At 44.8% G+C, this 18,282-nt stretch overlaps 2 protein-coding genes across 2 annotated transcripts; one reads left to right on the top strand and one right to left on the bottom strand.

The window, feature by feature from the left end:
* Positions 1-1,723: 1,723 nt before the first annotated feature.
* On the bottom strand, positions 1,724-12,758 carry LOC123998129 (ras-interacting protein 1-like). Its single transcript, XM_046303070.1, has 16 exons — positions 12,462-12,758; positions 11,357-11,487; positions 10,234-10,679; positions 9,250-9,510; positions 8,884-9,128; positions 8,587-8,760; positions 7,975-8,179; positions 7,048-7,346; positions 6,669-6,830; positions 6,316-6,356; positions 5,268-5,422; positions 4,830-4,942; positions 4,424-4,718; positions 3,798-3,961; positions 3,209-3,350; positions 1,724-2,536 (listed from the first exon to the last, which is right to left on the bottom strand). Exons 2-16 carry the CDS (start codon positions 11,485-11,487, stop codon positions 2,358-2,360), a joined length of 3,012 nt encoding a protein of 1,003 aa, XP_046159026.1. The 5' UTR covers positions 12,462-12,758; the 3' UTR covers positions 1,724-2,357.
* A 2,042-nt stretch (positions 12,759-14,800) lies between these two features.
* On the top strand, positions 14,801-17,780 carry LOC123996734 (cytochrome c oxidase subunit 6B1-like). Its single transcript, XM_046300372.1, has 4 exons — positions 14,801-14,938; positions 15,623-15,760; positions 16,802-16,902; positions 17,568-17,780. The coding sequence occupies exons 2-4, from the start codon at positions 15,655-15,657 to the stop codon at positions 17,619-17,621; spliced, it is 261 nt and encodes an 86-aa protein (XP_046156328.1). The 5' UTR covers positions 14,801-14,938; positions 15,623-15,654; the 3' UTR covers positions 17,622-17,780.
* The last annotated feature ends 502 nt before the right edge of the window (positions 17,781-18,282 follow it).

The raw sequence follows: 18,282 nt of genomic DNA, 5'->3' as shown, positions 1-18,282 counted from the left end.
TTCATTCTGGCACCCCGGGTACAAAATGAGTCGGGACATTCACCTTTCCAGAACCTGTCTAGCTGTTGAGTTGTGTGGTACAATCAAAGTAAAAAACCAAACAAGGACAAAACAGCCATAACAAAGGAAACACTATGGACAGATCATAGGGTACCAACAGTTGATTTATAATATCAGCACAGTCAGTTAGAAATACAATACACATGGTAAAACAGTTTCCTTCATAGTGTTAGTGTTTACTTTGGTATACAATCTAATGTTCTGTGACAATACACATTTACTATATTCTTTATATGATAACATCTGTGAGCATCCATCCATCCAGTATAAAGCTGACCTACAGGGATATCCTTTACATAATAACATTGTCATACCATCATTTATGCTTCATTTTGCAGGACTTTTCTTTTTCAGGCAACCACTGCATTTCAGGCAATGAGTTACAAAATAAAGAGTGTTTAGAGAACAGTAAAAGAAGAGTTGTATTGTCTTACAGTTAGATAACTATTACATTGTGTTATGACTTTCTTTTGACAGTTGCCATTCCTCACACCAGTCACTATTCCTCACACCAGTTACTATTCCTCACACCAGTTACTATTCCTCACACCAGTTACTATTCCTCACACCAGTCACTATTCCTCACACCAGTTACTATTCCTCACACCAGTCACTATTCCTCACACACTATTCCTCAGTTGCCATTCCTCACACCAGTCACTATTCCATTCCTCACACCAGTCACTGCCATTCCCCACCAGTCACTATTCCAGTCACTATTCCTCACACCAGTCACTATTCCTCACACCAGCCATTCCTCACACCAGTTACTATTCCTCATTGCCATTCCTCACACCAGTCACTATTCCTCACACCAGTTGCCATTCCTCACACCAGTCACTATTCCTCACACCAGTTGCCATTCCTCACACCAGTCACTATTCCTCACACCAGTTGCCATTCCTCACACCAGTCACTATTCCTCACACCAGTTACTATTCCTCACACCAGTTGCCATTCCTCACACCAGTTACTATTCCTCACACCAGTTACTATTCCTCTCACCAGTTGCCATTCCTCACACCAGTTACTATTCCTCACACCAGTTGCCATTCCTCACACCAGTTACTATTCCTCACACCAGTTACTATTCCTCACACCAGTTACTATTCCTCACACCAGTTACTATTCCTCACACCAGTTGCCATTCCTCACACCAGTTACTATTCCTCACACCAGTTGCCATTCCTCACACCAGTTACTATTCCTCTCACCAGTTGCCATTCCTCACACCAGTTACTATTCCTCACACCAGTTACTATTCCTCACACCAGTTACTATTCCTCACACCAGTTATTCCTCTCACCAGTTTCCTCACACCAGCCATTCCTCACACCAGTTACTATTCCTCACACCAGTTACTATTCCAGTTGCCATTCCTCACACCAGTTACTATTCCTCACACCAGTTACTATTCCTCACACCAGTTACTATTCCTCACACCAGTTACTATTCCTCACATCAGTTGTCATTCCTCACACCAGTTAGTATTCCTCTCACCAGTTGCCATTCCTCACACCAGTTACTATTCCTCACACCAGTTACTATTCCTCACACCAGTTACTATTCCTCACATCAGCCATTCCATTCCTCACACCAGTTACCTATTCCTCACACCAGTTACTATTCCTCACACCAGTTACTATTTCCTCACACCATTCCTCACACAGTTACTATTCCTCACATCAGTTGCCATTCCTCACACCAGTTACTATTCCTCTCACCAGTTGCCATTCCTCACAGCAGTTACTATTCCTCACACCAGTTACTATTCCTCACACCAGTTACTATTCCTCACATCAGTTGCCATTCCTCACACCAGTTACCATTCCTCACACCAGTTACTATTCCTCACACCAGTTGCCATTCCTCACACCAGTTACTATTCCTCACACCAGTTGCCATTCCTCACACCAGTTACTATTCCTCACATCAGTTACTATTCCTCACACCAGTTGCCATTCCTCACACCAGTTGCCATTCCTCACACCAGTTACTATTCCTCACACCAGTTACTATTCCTCACACCAGTTGCCATTCCTCACACCAGTTACTATTCCTCACACCAGTTGCCATTCCTCACACCAGTTGCCTTTCCTATCCATTGCATCTGTCTTACGACAGAGGGTTCAATATAGGGTTAATTTCAAAGTTGCCCGAGATGGATGAGGTTGCCCCTAGATGCTGATCAAGGGTCAGTTTTGTGTCTTTCTCCCTTCATGGTTGAGGCGGATGGTGAACTGATCCTAGAACTGTGCCTAAGGGTAGCTTCTACCCGGAGCTCAACTGTCCAGTGCTCACAGCCTGGTCCTCTGATTGGCTGGCAGCTCATCCTGGTCGAGTCCCCACAGGAAGTTGCGCAAGCGTGTCACTTCCTTTTGTAGCTCGGGGCTGGGGATTGGCTGGGAGAGGTCCAGCTGAGGCGTCTCATTTGGCAGGATGAGAGGGGGGTGGTCCAGGAAACTTTCGAAGATGTCTTGGACAGAAAAGCATGAACAGATATTTAGTGGTCTGAGATTCTTAGGAAGAAATCATACCCCTTCTATACATATGTACTTACAATGTTCGGAATGTCTAAGGGCTGAATACTGACTTGAGATCACAAATATTTTCTAATTGACATAAATGCATAAGTTACTGGAATATTCTACTTATCTCAAGTTTGCAGTTGTATCTAATGTTGTGTTCATAACCAAGTTGGAAGTTGTGAAGTTGTAAATACCAGTTAGATGCATTCACATGCTTTAAACTCAGAGAAACGCCAATTGGCTAATGTCCAAAAAGCTTCATCAACCATAATCTAAAAGTAGAGCTATCATGCTTGTAAACAAATTATAGTGTTCAAAAACAATATTAATTGATTGCTATTTATAATGTATGTTTTATGTGTTAAAATTAACTAATGAAAATTCTGTTATCGAAGTATATTTCTTAGTAGGTGATGTCAGAGGTCAGCATGTAGGAGAAGTCAGAGCTTAGGGATGATAGACGAGTTTCCCACTGGAGGACAGTTCACACGGATATTTTCCCTGACGTAGATGGTAAATACTACCTTCCCACTTGGTTATGAATGCAGCATTAGCTCCTACATAATGACCCTCCAGGACTTCCAACCCCCCCCCTCCCCCCACCCCCTCTCGTGCCTCACCTCCACTGAGCTCCATCCCAGGGGGAGGAGCCCAGGAAGCCGGTGGGGCTCTGGCCGGTCCCAGCTTGTAATTGGTCAGCAGATGGTGCAGCTGGGTGGGGCTTAGCAAGGCGTGGTCCTCATGTAGGCTGTCCCAGGATGACTGGCGGGGGAGAGACAAGAGAACAACCAATGAGCAACAAAACAGAGAAGGAGGAAACGTGGACGATATCAGCAATGTCCACAACTGAGATGGGATGCCAAATCTAAAATCTACCCCTAGCCCCTTGTCACCTCTAGATTACCCCTTATATCTGAAAATAACTAAATGGGTGTGAACAAATTAATGGAAAAGCTTGTCTATCTAGCTTCCTAGAGCAGTTATCATACAGTTTATACCGATCTGATCCAATCAGCTTTAGGAGAAGGCATCAGGAAGTGTCTAGAGGTAGGGGCTAGGGGTGGATGTGTGATAAGTCAAATAGGTTTAGAGGAAGAACAACACAACAACGAGACCAAAACATGATTCTTTATCCAGAATGTTTTGTTTTGGGTCATTATCTTGCTAAATCGACTGATTGTTAACTGGCTAAACCAGCATTATTTTTACCTGGATGAGGCGGGTCTTAGGGACGCACAGGAAATTGACTGTGACGGACAGCTTCTTCAGGAACTCAGAGGCGATATCTCCAAGTCCCGCGCCCTGCAGCCAGTCCAGAACCAGGTCCAGGTTTGTACGGATCTGGACCGCTCTAGACCAGGAGAACAGACCATCTAAGAAGAGACAGAAAGAGAGGGAGTGTGTGTGTGTGTGTGTGTGTGTGTGTGTGTGTGTGTGTGTGTGTGTGTGTGTGTGTGTGTGTGTGTGTGTGTGTGTGTGTGTGTGTGTGTGTGTGTGTGTGTGTGTGTGTGTGTGTGTGTGTGTGTGTGTGTGTGTGTGTGTGTGTGTGTGTGTGTGTGTGTGTGTGTGTGTGTGTGTGTGTGTGTGTGTGTTAGTGCACATCTGAACCAGGGTTGGAAAGTTCAAGTTATTTCAGAGCCGCACCCAGATTCTCTGTCTCGCTGTGCTTGGTAGCGCTCATCCCCTTACGACCTCTACATTTAATGGTTTGTGCACAAACAATGACTTGTGTAGTGGAAAGCAATTTCTGCATGTGTAATGTGGAACCCACATGACTGCAGCTTCATCAGACCAACCCCTGACCTTGGACCCCAGTATTACCCCTGCCCTCTCACCTCTCTCCAGCAGTGTGTTGAGCAGGGAGGTGTTGGTGAAGAAGAAGAGGTAGCCGAAGGTTTGGGAGGTGAGTGGGGGGGAGAGGCAGGCCTCCCGGGACAGCATCAGGGAGCAGCGGTACACCTCCACCAGCCCAGCCACAGTAGGGGGGAGGGAGGACACGTCTTCCCCCTCTCCCCCCCCTCCACCACCCTCACCCCCATCCATCTCCCTACCCTCATCTCTCTCCTTCTCTTTCTCCAGGCTGGAGAAAGGGTTGTTGTCCAGGAGAGCTGGCAGGAGGGAGTACAGTGTCTGACAGACACAGAGTGACAGAGAGGAGATTAATTCATGTATTGATCGGGATATAATTATGTACAGTAACTTGATTGTGTCTTGAGTGTGAGGTAACTCAACCTCCCTCACCTTTGTTAGGTGGTACACGCACTGCTGGAAGGTGTGCATTATCACGTCATCAAGCTGCGCCAGGGCCTTGGAGCAGGTGTCCAGGTCAGCTGACAACACCGGGTCACCAGGAGCTGAGGGTAAATATATATGCATTAACTTCTAACTAAGGTCATATAACTACTGATATTGCAGAACAATCTAAAATATATTTAACTTTCTCAATGCCGCAACTAACTTGTTTTGACTACTGTGTGGCTAAATGATGATAGCAGGAATGTCACACAAGAAGAGGAAGACAGGGAGACACAAAGATACAACGGCCGTGTGACGTAAAACAGAGAGACAAGGTTAATATGACAAAATGCTTTTATTGGAGAAAGAAGCTTTTTGGCAGATGATCGATGGTGATCTGCATTGATCAAGAGGAAACGGACTCTTATGACACAGGTGTCTCACCCTCAAACTCCCAGTCTCTCTCCATGGCCTCAACTTTGACCTGGAAGAAGTTGAGGAGCTCTGTGGCATTGGACATCCAGAACATCAGAGGTCGAAGGTCAGAGGACAGCTTCTGTGCACTGGGCGCACTCAGTTCAACCTCCTGCTCTGTGGAACTGGACAGACCAGAATAGGACACACACAGCATTATAGAAGTTGTTGTTACTATCTATTCATCTCTCTCAAGGAGTTACAGCAAGTCCTTGATCTATTTTAATGAGCATGCAGTGACAGGGTTCAGTAACACTTTTTTTGGGGCTGCAGGTAGCCTAGTGGTTAGAGCGTTGGACTAGTAAGAGAAAAGTTGCAAGATTGAATCCCCGAGCTGACAAGGTAAAAATCGGTCGTTCTGCCCCTGAACAAGGCAGTTGACCCACTGTTCCTAGGCTGTCATTGAAAATAAGAATTTGTTCTTAACTGGCTTGCCTTGTTAAATAAAGGTTCAATTTTAAAAATTACATTTGGATAGTCCATCTGCAGATGCTCTACAGACGATCAGTAACATTTCAAATAACTCTCTAACTAACCCTTAACCCTTAAACCAGATCCTAACCCTTATCCTAGCCCTTGTTCTAAACTTAACCCTAACCTTAGCATGCAGTTACTTATCAACAGATAGTTTGTTGATAATATGACCATATGTAGAGCATCTACAGAAGGACAATCCAGACTATCCAAATAAAGTTTGACCCAGGGTCCCACTACATCTTATTTCATCTGTTAACTGCTATTCACTTGGGATAACATCTGCTAAATAAACATTCATATTAATAGATATTTGTGTACAGTATTAGTTTATCAATATCATATACAATTTATACTTTATGTGTCACATATTTTAATCATGAATCCTTGCATAATGCTAAATAGTATCTGCATGTTCATCACATTATTTACAGAGACACAAGCTGGACAATCACTTCTCTTGATTCCCCCCTAATACAGCCCTAAGGGAAGTTCCAAACACAGGAAACAGCTGAAATATGACGTTGAGCAGAAATGATCTTACTTTTGCGTGGGATGCTTATCCCCGAATTCCTTAATGTTATCCTGTAAAAAGAGTTGGAGAGGGAAGAGAGGACATGAGAGGAGAGACACGTCACGGCTTAGTGGCAGAGGGGGGGGGGGTGAGTTGGGTTACAAAGTCTGGACAGGCCACCAGGACAATTACAACACAGTTTCCAGAAGGAAGTGACATCAGCTCATGAATCCCTGTTCACAGCCTACAGTGTTTCAGAGAAAGACATGTCAGTCTGGGGCTGGCTTTATAACCCTTTACAATCCTATTTTATCTGCTGTCTAACTTTCTCTGTCAGTCTTGACTGAGCTATGGCTAGTTAGCGTTATTACAATTGAACTCACCCAAACAATCTCTTTGATCTGATTGGCTGCTTTCAACAGCAACTGAGGCATGAGGGCGGGATCCAGGTGTTTGGAGGCGTGGTCAATCATGATTGACAGGAGAAAGGCTGGGGCTAAAGGCCCGCCCTCTGAGTCTGGAGAGGAGTTCTTAGAGATTATCTCCTGATGGAGAAAGAGGGAGAAACAGTGGCTTTAATTTATAGTCCTGTTTCAGCTCATATGTACCTGTTATCAACCAAGAAAGTTATATATGTGGTAACAATAGATACTTTAAGTACCTCCCCACCACAGTTAACACAGTTCTCTACTCTAATCTGTAGCAGACAGGTAGCAGACACAGTGGTGTAACTAACAGACACTGGGGTCTTTCTTCTCTCACCTGTAGCAGAGCGTCAGCGTGGCGGGGCTGGAACCGCAGCAGAGCCTCAGTGGAACCCAGGTACTGCCTCAACGCTTCCTGTCTGTCCACCAATCCCGAGAGGCAGCAGGTGGAGGGAACGTCAGCTTGCCAAGGCAGCGCCAATGCCAGCGGAGGGGCCGGGGTCACGCGGGGGTCACGATACAGGAAGAGAAAATGACCTCCTATGCCAATCACGTCCCCAGGTTTAAGCCCCGCCTCCCGGTAGAGAGCTTCTCCGTTGTGTGTGACAGATCCTCCTCTGAAGGGACGCATCAGAGCTGGGGGGAGCGAGAAAATGGTTGATTAACTAGTAACACTATAATTGAAGTTCTGCTTATAAACTTCTTATAAAAAAGGTATGACAGTTTTCGAACCATATTTAAAGGGGTATCAAGAAGTGTCTAGTGGTAGGATCTCTAGAGGTTGATTGTGGACAGAGAAATACTGTAAAATCAGGTGTCAACGTGTTGTAAGGAATTGTTACTTCTGTGGATAGATGTAAGCAGATATGAATTGTTACTTCTGTGGATAGATATAAGCACATATGAATTGTTACTTCTGTGGATAGATGTAAGCACATATGAATTGTTACTTCTGTGGATAGATGTAAGCACATATGAATTGTTACTTCTGTGGATAGATATAAGCACATATGAATTGTTACTTCTGTGGATAGATGTAAGCACATATGAATTGTTACTTCTGTGGATAGATGTAAGCACATATGAATTGTTACTTCTGTGGATAGATATAAGCACATATGAATAGTTACTTCTGTGGATAGATGTAAGCACATATGGAAAAGGCTCCCTATTTTGCAGGCACATTTCTGTTTGTTGAGGTCTGCAAACATCACAGGAGTAGGGCCAGGATTTAGGACTAGGGTTGTTTGTGGACCAGGCCTACCTTGCCCAGGGGGAGCGTTGGGTACGGCTGAGTCTCTCCTGACCAACAGGTGCCTGGCCAGCATGTCTGGAGCAGAGAGGAACGTTTCCACCTTCAGAGGCCTCTTCCCCTTCCTCTCCCTTTCTCTGTCCTTCTCTCTCTCCCTCATCGTTGGCTTCCGCCCAAAAACGTGTGTGTGCCCTGCCATGATGTACAAAACAAAGTCCTGTAGAAAACACAGAAAACACACACAGAGGAGAACGGAAGAAGGAAATAAAGAAAGAAAGAGAGAAGGGAGTTTGTTATCATCTGAAGGACATGGTTATGATAAGGGGACATCTTGGAGATCTTAAGTTGTGCGGAGGTCAGGAGATAAGGTATGAAGTATGTCACAGTTTGCTACAATGAAGACCTGTGTGAGGTCACTGTGAGAGATGGAGTGATGTACACAGTAGGGTTGTGTGTGTCTACAAAGGTATTGTGTTGCTGTGAGTCTGTTTTGTGCTCAGGGTTGAATGGGAAAGGCTGGGGAAGGGTTGGAAACAGTGATGGTATGTGGCGATTAGGGGAATGCAGGTATGATGTCATGTTAAGGGTGTGTGTGTGTGATCATCTGGGAGGCGCAGGTCTAACCTTGCTCTGGTCGTAGCCCTGCAGCAACAGGAAGTAGGGTCGGTCCGTGGGCGGGAGGATCAGGCTCTGTGACATCACTTCCAGGTCGCAGGCTGAGTAGTCTTTCTCCTCCTCCACTGCTTTGTCTGCTTTGTTCCTCCGCTCCACCTCGTCTCTGACCTTTGACCTCATCATCTAAGACAGAGGGAGGAGTCTTTATGGTCAGACTGCTGCACTGCTGAGATTAGGTGGGGTTGCCCTGTTGCTATCATGTTGCAACATGTGTTGAAACACATCGTCTCATCCTCTCATCCTCACCTCTCCGTGCTCCAATGGAGCTATCATGCTCACAATGTTCTTCCTGTCCTGGAGTCCTGCACTGTTGTTAGGGTGGTTTCCAGAGTGACTGGGGTCATTGCCAATGTGGTTTCCTTGGCGACGCCTCAGGCTGAGGTTCATGTCGCTGATGCTCCTCCTGAGTTCCGAGTTCCGTCCTCGATGACCTCGCTCGCCCTCCTCAGCCCCACCCCCCGACTGTATGCGGCTCCGCCTCCAACGTACACCTGTTACCACAACAACCAGACATATCATTAAAAACAAAGAAACTACACTTTTCACTGGATGACTGTAGGAAACCCCAGATGTAAGAGCTGACAATCTAGAGACTCTATATTGTCCTTTTACCTGTGTGGTTCTCCCCTTCCCTCTCTCGCTCCTTCTCTTTCTCCCTCTCCTCTCTTTCGTAGTCGTCCCGCCTCTGGATCTCAAAGCGGCGTTCAAACCCCTCCTTGGGCCGCCACATGTCCACCAATAGCAGTGGGCATTCCCATTCGGCCACACCCCTACGACACTCTGTCTCCCATTGGACGGCTCCATCTGGTTGCTGGATGGGCTTTCCAATGACATCACACAACAGGAAGTCTTCCGGGCTGTGTTTCTGCAGGGCTAGGAGAGGGAGGCAGGGCGACCAGGCTAATTATTTTTCCAATGAATATGACATTATTGCTCAATTGAGGTCAAATCAAATGTCAAATGTATTTATATAGCCCTTCTTACTTCAGCTGATATCTCAAAGTGCTGTACAGAAACCCAGCCTAAAACCCCAAACAGCAAGCAATGCAGGTGTAGAAGCACGGTGGCTAGGAAAAACTCCCTAGAAAGGCCAAAACCTAGGAAGAAACCTAGAGAGGAACCAGGCTATGAGGGGTGGCCAGTCCTCTTCTGGCTGTGCCAGGTGGAGATTATAACAGAACATGGCCAAGATGTTCAAATGTTCATAAATGACCAGCATGGTCCAATAATAATAATCACAGTCGTTGTCGAGGGTGCAGCAAGTCAGCACCTCAGGAGTAAATGTCAGTTGGCTTTTCATAGCCGATCATTAAGAGTATCTCTAACGCTCCATGTTTATCTGTACTTTCACGCCTCTCTTACATGAATCCCTGTACTGTACTCAGTCTGTACTCTCTCTCTCTCTTTCTGCCTCTTACCTGCATCGTCCGTCTCCTCCCTCTCTCTCTCTTTCTGCCTCTTACCTGCATCGTCCGTCTCCTCCCTCTCTCTCTTTCTGCCTCTTACCTGCATCGTCCGTCTCCTCCATCTCTCTCTCTTTCTGCCTCTTACCTGCATCGTCCGTCTCCTCCCTCTCTCTCTCTTTCTGCCTCTTACCTGCATCGTCCGTCTCCTCCCTCTCTCTCTCCGTATAGCGGGTGATGACCTGGGCGATGAGCTGTTTGGCTGTAGAGTGGACGGTGGCCAGCAAAGAGCGGTAGTTAGCCCCACTAGACAGAGCATCCCCATAGATCTTGATGAGGCCTGGGGCTGTGGAGGAGGCAGGGGGCAGGTAGTGGTGGGAGGAAGGGGCAGCAGAGTGGGCCCACACCTCCCTCTCCTTCTCCCCTATGGCCTTGTCTCGGTCACTGTTGGAGCGCCCCCTCAGGAAGAGGTGGGAAAGACGCTTGGTGCGGGACTGGGGCCCGGCGGGACGGGGCCGGAGGAAGGCCGGAGAGGGAGAGGGGGATGGGGGAGCGAGGGAGGGGGTGGAGATGGAGAGGGAAGAGGAAGGGGCAGAGGGGGCCTCGTGGAGGGACGCTGCGTCAGAGCTGGTGGTGGACCTAGTGAGGGAGAAGGAGAGGAGGGGGAAAGAAAAAGAGAGAGGGGAAGTAGCGCATGTCAGCTGTGAGTTATGGCTGACAGAGCTGAACATAGACAATATTAACTGCTAGAAAACGGTCACAGGATTCAAGGAACACTGCATGACATGTGACACATGACCATACAATCAAATTAGTCCATAACGAGCTGTTCTCCTGGTTAATTTATTGTATGCAAAAACATGTCAGACACTTAACTTGACTGTGGCTGGAGATATTGTGAGGAGGACTGAAGGATAAACAAACTGAATACAGGACAAACTGAAGATACAGCGAGTCAGCAGACAGACAGACAGACAGACAGACAGACAGACAGACAGACAGACAGACAGACAGACAGACAGACAGACAGACAGACAGACAGACAGACAGACAGACAGACAGACAGACAGACAGACAGACAGACAGACAGACAGACAGACAGACAGACAGACAGACAGACAGACAGACAGACAGACAGACAGACAGACAGACAGACAGACAGACAGACAGACAGACAGACAGACAGACAGAGACCTGGGTTGATGTGTGATTAGTTGAGTCAGATGTGTTACTGCTGGACTTGAACAAAATTGTTGAGAATCAACATTGGACTAAGTGACATCGAGGTACTGTACATAGGTAGCAGAGAGACTGACTTGACAGAGACGGCGCTGGGCCAGCGGCCCCCCAGCTTGGCAAAGTGTTTCCTGGGAGAGTTGATCCACAGACCCACAGGGAAATGGAGCTTCCTGAAGCGAGGACTGTCAGTCCCCTCCATCTGATCCATCTGAGAACCAACGAGCGAGAGATGAGAAACTCAAAGAACACAGATCAAATGTTCATAATCTTTGAGTTAATTAATTAAGATGTGTGTGGACTATACTGCTTTACATTCTATCCATGTGGGCCTGAAACAGGCCCTTGATATATTTGGACTAAAATCAAAGGTTAAATCATCAGGGGGAGGAAGACTGACCTTTTCCTCCAAACAACCCAACTGGGGGTATGTAATCCTAAACTTGTCAAATAATGACATCATCGTCATGAATAGTTTGAGATCCTCCGGATCCTTGTGGAATTGTTCATTGTTACACACCAAAGGAATTTGGCTGTGGAAGTGATTGTTGACCCCCATTGGTAAAAATATATATATATATATATATATATTTTTTGAAAACGGTAGTTAGGTTACACTTGGCTCAAATCATCTCAAATTCTACAGCACTGTAAATTACATCTTTGACACAAAGGTACTCAAAGCTGAATGTGTGAATCTGAACTCCTTATCCAAACAGGAAGTGTGTTCTACAGGCCTCAGATCCAGCTGTCGTGTTGAAAGGGAAATCCCCACTCTTAAAGTCACTACATGTCTGTCGCCTCAGCCTACAACTACGAGTAGAATGAAATTACTTGTAATGGTGGAATGTAGAGTTTGGGGAGGGAAAACTGTGCTTAGTTACAGCTTCTACTCTACAAATTAGATGTGTCAACAAAAAACTGAATGTAGTACGGTTCAAATTTGAACCCAAATAATATTTTTTCATTGTTTTGTTTTTTTACTCAACTTTCTATAATGCAATGTTGCAAAAGAAACAGCAAAAACTTATCAGCAACATTTTACTGTGGAAAATGATCAATATTGTGACCTCTATCAGCTTATCATGGATGACAGCTCAAATGTTAAAAAATCGAATGGAAAAGTAATGAACCAATGCAACACAATAGGCCCTCTAAAATAAAAGCGTACTTGAAAGTACTTACGAGAACGACTGCAGTTCCCTCTTCGTATAATTGTTTTATTAGTCCTTCTCAATAGAAAAAAAGAAAATGGTTAAAAACAACTTCGTATTTTCCTTTTTCCCCAAGACAAAAACTCCATTTTCAAAACGTCTATCTGCGCCACAGGTATCTCTCTTTCTAAATCAGAACATATTTTTCTCCACTTTCTCTCGTTTTCTTTGTGTTTTCTGTCTGTTTTCCAAGTAATGGTGGTACGGGCTCCTTCTCTCTCTTTCTCTGCCTCTGTGGGTCTATAGATAGAGAAACAGGCCCATTGTTCTAAGTGACAGAATTTCCTTCCTTCGCGCTGGACAACACCTATATCCTGAGAGAGAGAGAGAGAGAGAGAGAGAGAGAGAGAGAGAGAGAGAGAGAGAGAGAGAGAGAGAGAGAGAGAGAGAGAGAGAGAGAGAGAGAGAGAGAGAGAGAGAGAGAGAGAGAGAGAGAGAGAGAGAGAGAGAGAGAGAGAGAGAGAATGGGGAGATTATTTTGTGATGCACACACTTGCTGGCCCCTGTATATACTGTACATACACGCGATAAAGAGATAAGAGTAGAAATAGGGTTTGGGGAGAGGGTTAATCCAGCATTCCTCTTTCTCCCCAAGCACACATGCACACTCGTGGACACTGGTCGGATTCCGTTAGACCACTGCCTTTGGCATTAGGGTGCTTTGGAGCGCTGGGGTTGGGTACGAATAAATTTTGGGTGGGGTGGGGTGGGGGGGGCAGTGAGAATCTGTGATTAATTTGGACAACTAATTACTTTAACAAAGCCACTCAGAGAAAATAGGTTTATGCTCCCAGCTTAAAAAGGATAGCAGTCAGTCAGAACGTATACATTTGGTCTAGTTGTCCACAGGAATGTTACTTTTGAAGTGTAGTCCAGAGTTCAGATCTTTGATAGTCCAAGAAATTGTATTGTAGTACATCAAGAAACAAGCCTATAATGTTTTCTAGAAAAGGACATAATTTGAGCAGCAGGTTTTTGCTGAAAAGAGGAAACAGTGAGACAGGAAGTCAGAGAAAGAGGGACACCTGTGACCTCTGACCTTGTCTACAACAGGAAGATGGTGACAGGAAAGGAGAGGACAGGCGGGGAGAGAGGGGGAGCAAGAAAAGGAACAAGAAAAGGAGAAAGAGAGAAAGTTACATTGGATTCATCATAATATCTGAACCAATAGGCTAAGGCTACATACATCCCTTCCACTATAATAAAATATATAGTTCACACTATCCATTCTTAAAATGTGTTAATAACTGTACAATAAAGCTTGAAACTATGCAACTGAAATTATAGGCTATTACAGGTACTACCAAAACACACAAAAACTAGACGCTTCCTTCGAAATGAGACAGTGTGCCAGACAGCGTACTTCCACTGAGTAGGTAGTGAGCTCGTCCAGACACCCGGAGGTCTTTGGTTTGGAGAGGTGCTCACAGACAGGGATGGCCGGGTGACAGCAGCCTGTGAACACTCCTTTGCGTCATGGAGTTTCTTTGTTTTGTTTGCTTTTGGCGCGCGGTTGACAACTTATCCCCTTTTCCAGGTAGGCAACCCTCTGTGGGCTTTCGATGGAATAACTGTCAACTAAAAGAATGACACTTTAAACTTGGCACCGTTCAGGTGTGGGCCTGCACAGTATTATCTTCCTTGTTCTATATCTCTTTTCTTTGGGAACAGATACGAGTTAGAAGCTATTTACCTTTACTATTGTTAGACATACTGACACAGTTGCGGGGGATCTTTTTTAGCCTGGGCAAAGCTTTATCACAATGTCCATTTTGGCCTGCTACTGTGGGCCCTGTATTTTCGAAACAAAACAAACAAGTTCTTCTCACAGCCTACATTGCTTACAAATGTGTGAGCAACTTTTATGAGCAAGACAACACTGCTGGAGGACAGAGATTTGCAGAGGTTTCTAGATGTTGAGAGGCAGGGGTAAAAATAAATGACTCTCAGCATTGGCCATCCTGTTGATTTGGGACGGAATTTCATCTTGTTGATTTGAGGCAGATCAGGCTTTTGATTTGGGACAGGATCAAGGTGTTATTGTCCGGGGCTACAGCAGAAAATGTGCTATTGGGGGTAATGGGAGACTGGCGTTGGGAAACACTGTACTAGGCTGTCACTGACAAGTTTGACATTATGTTCTTCGTGTAAATAATTGGTGCAGTGATTACACTTCATATGGTTTAATAATCCCAATGTGATTCCCATAATGTATTTGTGTTTCTAATCATTGTTTATAGGCAATAGAGAAGGAATTATGCATAAAAACCTGGGAAACTGACTCATTCCTTTTCTCATTCCCATGCCAACTTTTCTCATTCCCATGCCATGGTGATTACGCTTGCTCGTCCACTCACAACCTCCAACATCCCAGCATACACTGCGTTACGGTCTTCCGGTGAGAGAGAACATCAATCATTCCAGAGAGGACACAAGAAAGAGTCCAAGGTAGGTCGTGGAAAACTGCCGGAAAATCATAATAATTAGGCTCTTTCAATTAATATACCGAGGGTCGTATTTTTTGTTTGTGTAAAAGTATTTTAATTGGAAATAACGTGTGCCGTGGGACGGTTTTGATACAGCGGGTTAGCTAGCTGGGTTCAAGCTAGTGTAGCTAGCTAGCCAGCAAAAGCAAGCCAACAAATACATTTGAAGCTGTGCCAACAATGCTAGCAAGCTATGCTACATTGGTTCATTCGATGTGGTTAGCGAGCTGTAATTTCTAACTTTCTAGCTCGTCAGAAATCTCCATTCAAGTATTTTACTTATTTGTTAATTACTGTTAGTTACCTGGAAATAAGGATTGATAAGTCACCTTCCATGATTGAATTATAGCTAGCTAAGGTTACCAGCTTTTTATCAGTCTGTCTGTCCTAGTTGTGAGTTGTTATTGCGGTAGCTATGACCTAGTCAAATAGACACCTGTACAGGCTCTAATGGATAATGATTTTGCAAGCTAATAGGCCTATCTGAACTAGTCGATTCCATATTCTATTATCACGACAACAAGATAATGTCCTACTCTATTTATCTTCGGAAGCCCCGTTTGGAAGGATGGCTTCGTGAGACTACTGTACAGCTCATGTCATATAATGTCACGAAACTAAACATCTCCCTATCGATGTGTGTCAGTGTTGAAATAGTGTGACCGCCAGCTAGCCAGCATGTCTGACGTTATTGAGGAGAAGATAAAGAACTACAGGACGGCTCCCTTCGACGCCCGCTTCCCCAACACCAACCAGACCCGCAACTGTTTTCAGAACTATCTAGGTAAGTTAGCTAGCTGATCAACTACTTCTCTTTTCTGACCCGCCACACATTATATCTCCCCCTCTTTCTCTAGCCCTGCCAGCAGTCTACTGCTCATTTCTACCTCCCAACTGACACACACACACACACACACACACACACACACACACACACACACACACACACACACACACACACACACAATGGTGAAAGGACAGGACACTTCTGGCCATCAGGCTCTTCTGCCACCCTGAACACTCTTAATTCCCTTCCCAGCAATTTTGTTCACAAAGATAAAGATCTTGGTTGGTTAACTAAACAAGTATTTTTATCTGAAGCCCAATTTAACCTCATTTGCCTGGGCTAAGAATCATGTGGTTGATGATTTGCAATTGATGTGCATTGTAAACGGTGGTATTTGCTCTCGTAGCATTGATGCATGTCCAACTTCTTTGGTTGATAAGAGCCCCATGAGAAGCACCTCCTCAGTGATCTAAATCACTATCGGTTCACATTAGACCAGACAGAATGTTGGCTTTCCCTCAGCTATTCACCAAGGTACGCCATCATAAGCCAACTGTCTGTACTGACTGACATGTCCGTTAGGCAAGGGTACTACTTGGGTATGCCAGATCTTTTCGGTCTTCAACACTCGTTTAGTAAGGATAGCCTAATGTATCTGTCATTGTACTTTTTTTTTATGTTGACATTTTAGTCATTTAGCAGACTAACAGTAGTGATTGCATACATATATTTTTTGCTTCATACTTGTCTCCCGTGGGATTCAGACCCACAACCTTGGCGTTGCATGTGCCCATGCTCAACCAATTGAGCCACATGGGACCCCACAGGTTCTCTCTCTGCTCTGTTAGTTTTAATTAGTGTCAGATTAATGTTGACATCATTTAACACATCAGATAAGGGTCCATTTGTGGTGGCTGTTTGCTGTTAGATTTTTAGGTTCAGAAACGTAACACCAGTGGCAGTAAAAGTTATATTAACTGTCTTAATGCTTACCACTTCATTCTGTCAATATTAACTCTCTCCTCCCTCTCTTTCTAGACTTCCACAGGTGCAACAAAGCTTTGTCAGACAAAGGCCAGGATGTGGCTCCCTGTGACTGGTACCAGAGGGTCTACAAGAGTATCTGTCCCATGAGCTGGGTACGTATGCTGCTACTGTGGCTCATAGTATGGTGCGGGCACTCCTTTATAAGGTTAAGCAGATCTATAGTGGCAAACTATTCAAACAAAGCCTAAAGGAGTGGGCATACACACAATGCCCCCTAACTGCCTTCCCATGGTTGTGTAGTATTGTCAGCAATGATTGGACCTCCCTTAGAGATGGATGATGAATCACTTTAATCAGCTCACGTTAGAACCTACATTCACTCACATTAGCAGTGCCTCAACTATTCACAATGTGCCAACAGTCTGAGCACCACATTCCATAGAAGCCTTTAGTAGTTCCGGCATGTCTAAACTCTGCCAACAGTCTGTTCTGACATGTCCACTGAGTGGAACAGTTATGAATGTACCTGTTCTTCTGTGTCTCAAATGTCCTTACCTGAAGTGGTAGTTGGTATACAGTGTGGACCTCTGTTATGTTGCAAGTGTTCATACACTCTGTTTGTTGTGAGTCCAATAACTGACCATGGTCCCAGTCTGAAGTCGATTCCTACCCCCTACCCTTAGACACTTTTCATAGATCTGAAAGCATGGGATGGGTGTAAAGTGAATGCAGAATGAAGGCTACAGTAGCTACTGTGTTATAATTGCATGTTACACTGATAGGCAGTTTAACCTCATGAGCGCATTTCCTCCTGCAGGTCGCCAAGTGGGACGACCAGATAGAGGCCGGAAGCTTTCCCGGCAAGATCTAATATGGCTGACCTCAGGACTTTCTGTTAGCCACACCTTCAACTTTGACCCCTGTAGTGTGACTAAGGACATGTGTTGACCACGTACCACACCATTCTTAATGTTATTAACAGTGTTACTTATGTTACAAGCACTTAATAAAAATGCGCACCCGTTTTGAACCTGTCTGGTGGTGGTTCATTTGGTATTTTATTAGGATCCCCATTGGCTGTTGCAGATAAGAACAATAAAACTTAAAAGGTCCTGTTGTACTGCATATATACACACAGCATATACAGTTGAAGTCGGAAGTTTACATAAACCTTACCCGAATACATTTAAACTCAAGTTGTTCACATTTCCTGAGATTTAACCCTTGTAGAAATTCCCTGTCTTAGGTCAGTTAGGATCACCACTTTATTTTAAGAATGTGAAATGTCAATAATAGTAGAGAGAATTATTTATTTCATGTTTTATTTATTTCATCACATTCCCAGTGGGTCAGAAGTTTACATACTCAATTAGTAGTCGGTAGGTTTTTACGACTCCTTGCTTGCACATGCTTTTCTACACACATTTTCTATAGGATTGAGGTCAGGGCTTTGTGATGGCCACTCCAATACCTTGACTTTGTCCTTAAGCCATTTTGCCACAACTTTGGAAGTATGCTTGGGGTCATTGTCC

Source organism: Oncorhynchus gorbuscha, linkage group LG15 (genome assembly GCF_021184085.1).
Source record: "Oncorhynchus gorbuscha isolate QuinsamMale2020 ecotype Even-year linkage group LG15, OgorEven_v1.0, whole genome shotgun sequence".
In the NCBI taxonomy this organism is placed as follows: Eukaryota; Metazoa; Chordata; class Actinopteri; order Salmoniformes; family Salmonidae; genus Oncorhynchus; species Oncorhynchus gorbuscha.
This window is presented reverse-complemented; position numbering and strand designations above follow the sequence as displayed.

Bases quoted from the DNA above. Each gene is read 5' to 3' on its own strand.
- LOC123998129 (XM_046303070.1), bottom strand. From the start codon at position 11,487: ATGGATCAGATGGAGGGGACTGACAGTCCTCGCTTCAGGAAGCTCCAT. The intron at 10,680-11,356 runs GTCAGTCTCTCT...CTCCCTCACTAG, and splicing joins CCCAGCGCCGTCTCTGTCAA to GTCCACCACCAGCTCTGACG. The intron at 7,347-7,974 runs GTAGGCCTGGTC...CGCTCCCCCCAG, and splicing joins CAACGCTCCCCCTGGGCAAG to CTCTGATGCGTCCCTTCAGA.
- LOC123996734 (XM_046300372.1), top strand. From the start codon at position 15,655: ATGTCTGACGTTATTGAGGAGAAGATAAAGAACTACAGGACGGCTCCC. The intron at 15,761-16,801 runs GTAAGTTAGCTA...CTCTCTTTCTAG, and splicing joins CTGTTTTCAGAACTATCTAG to ACTTCCACAGGTGCAACAAA. The intron at 16,903-17,567 runs GTACGTATGCTG...TTCCTCCTGCAG, and splicing joins GTATCTGTCCCATGAGCTGG to GTCGCCAAGTGGGACGACCA.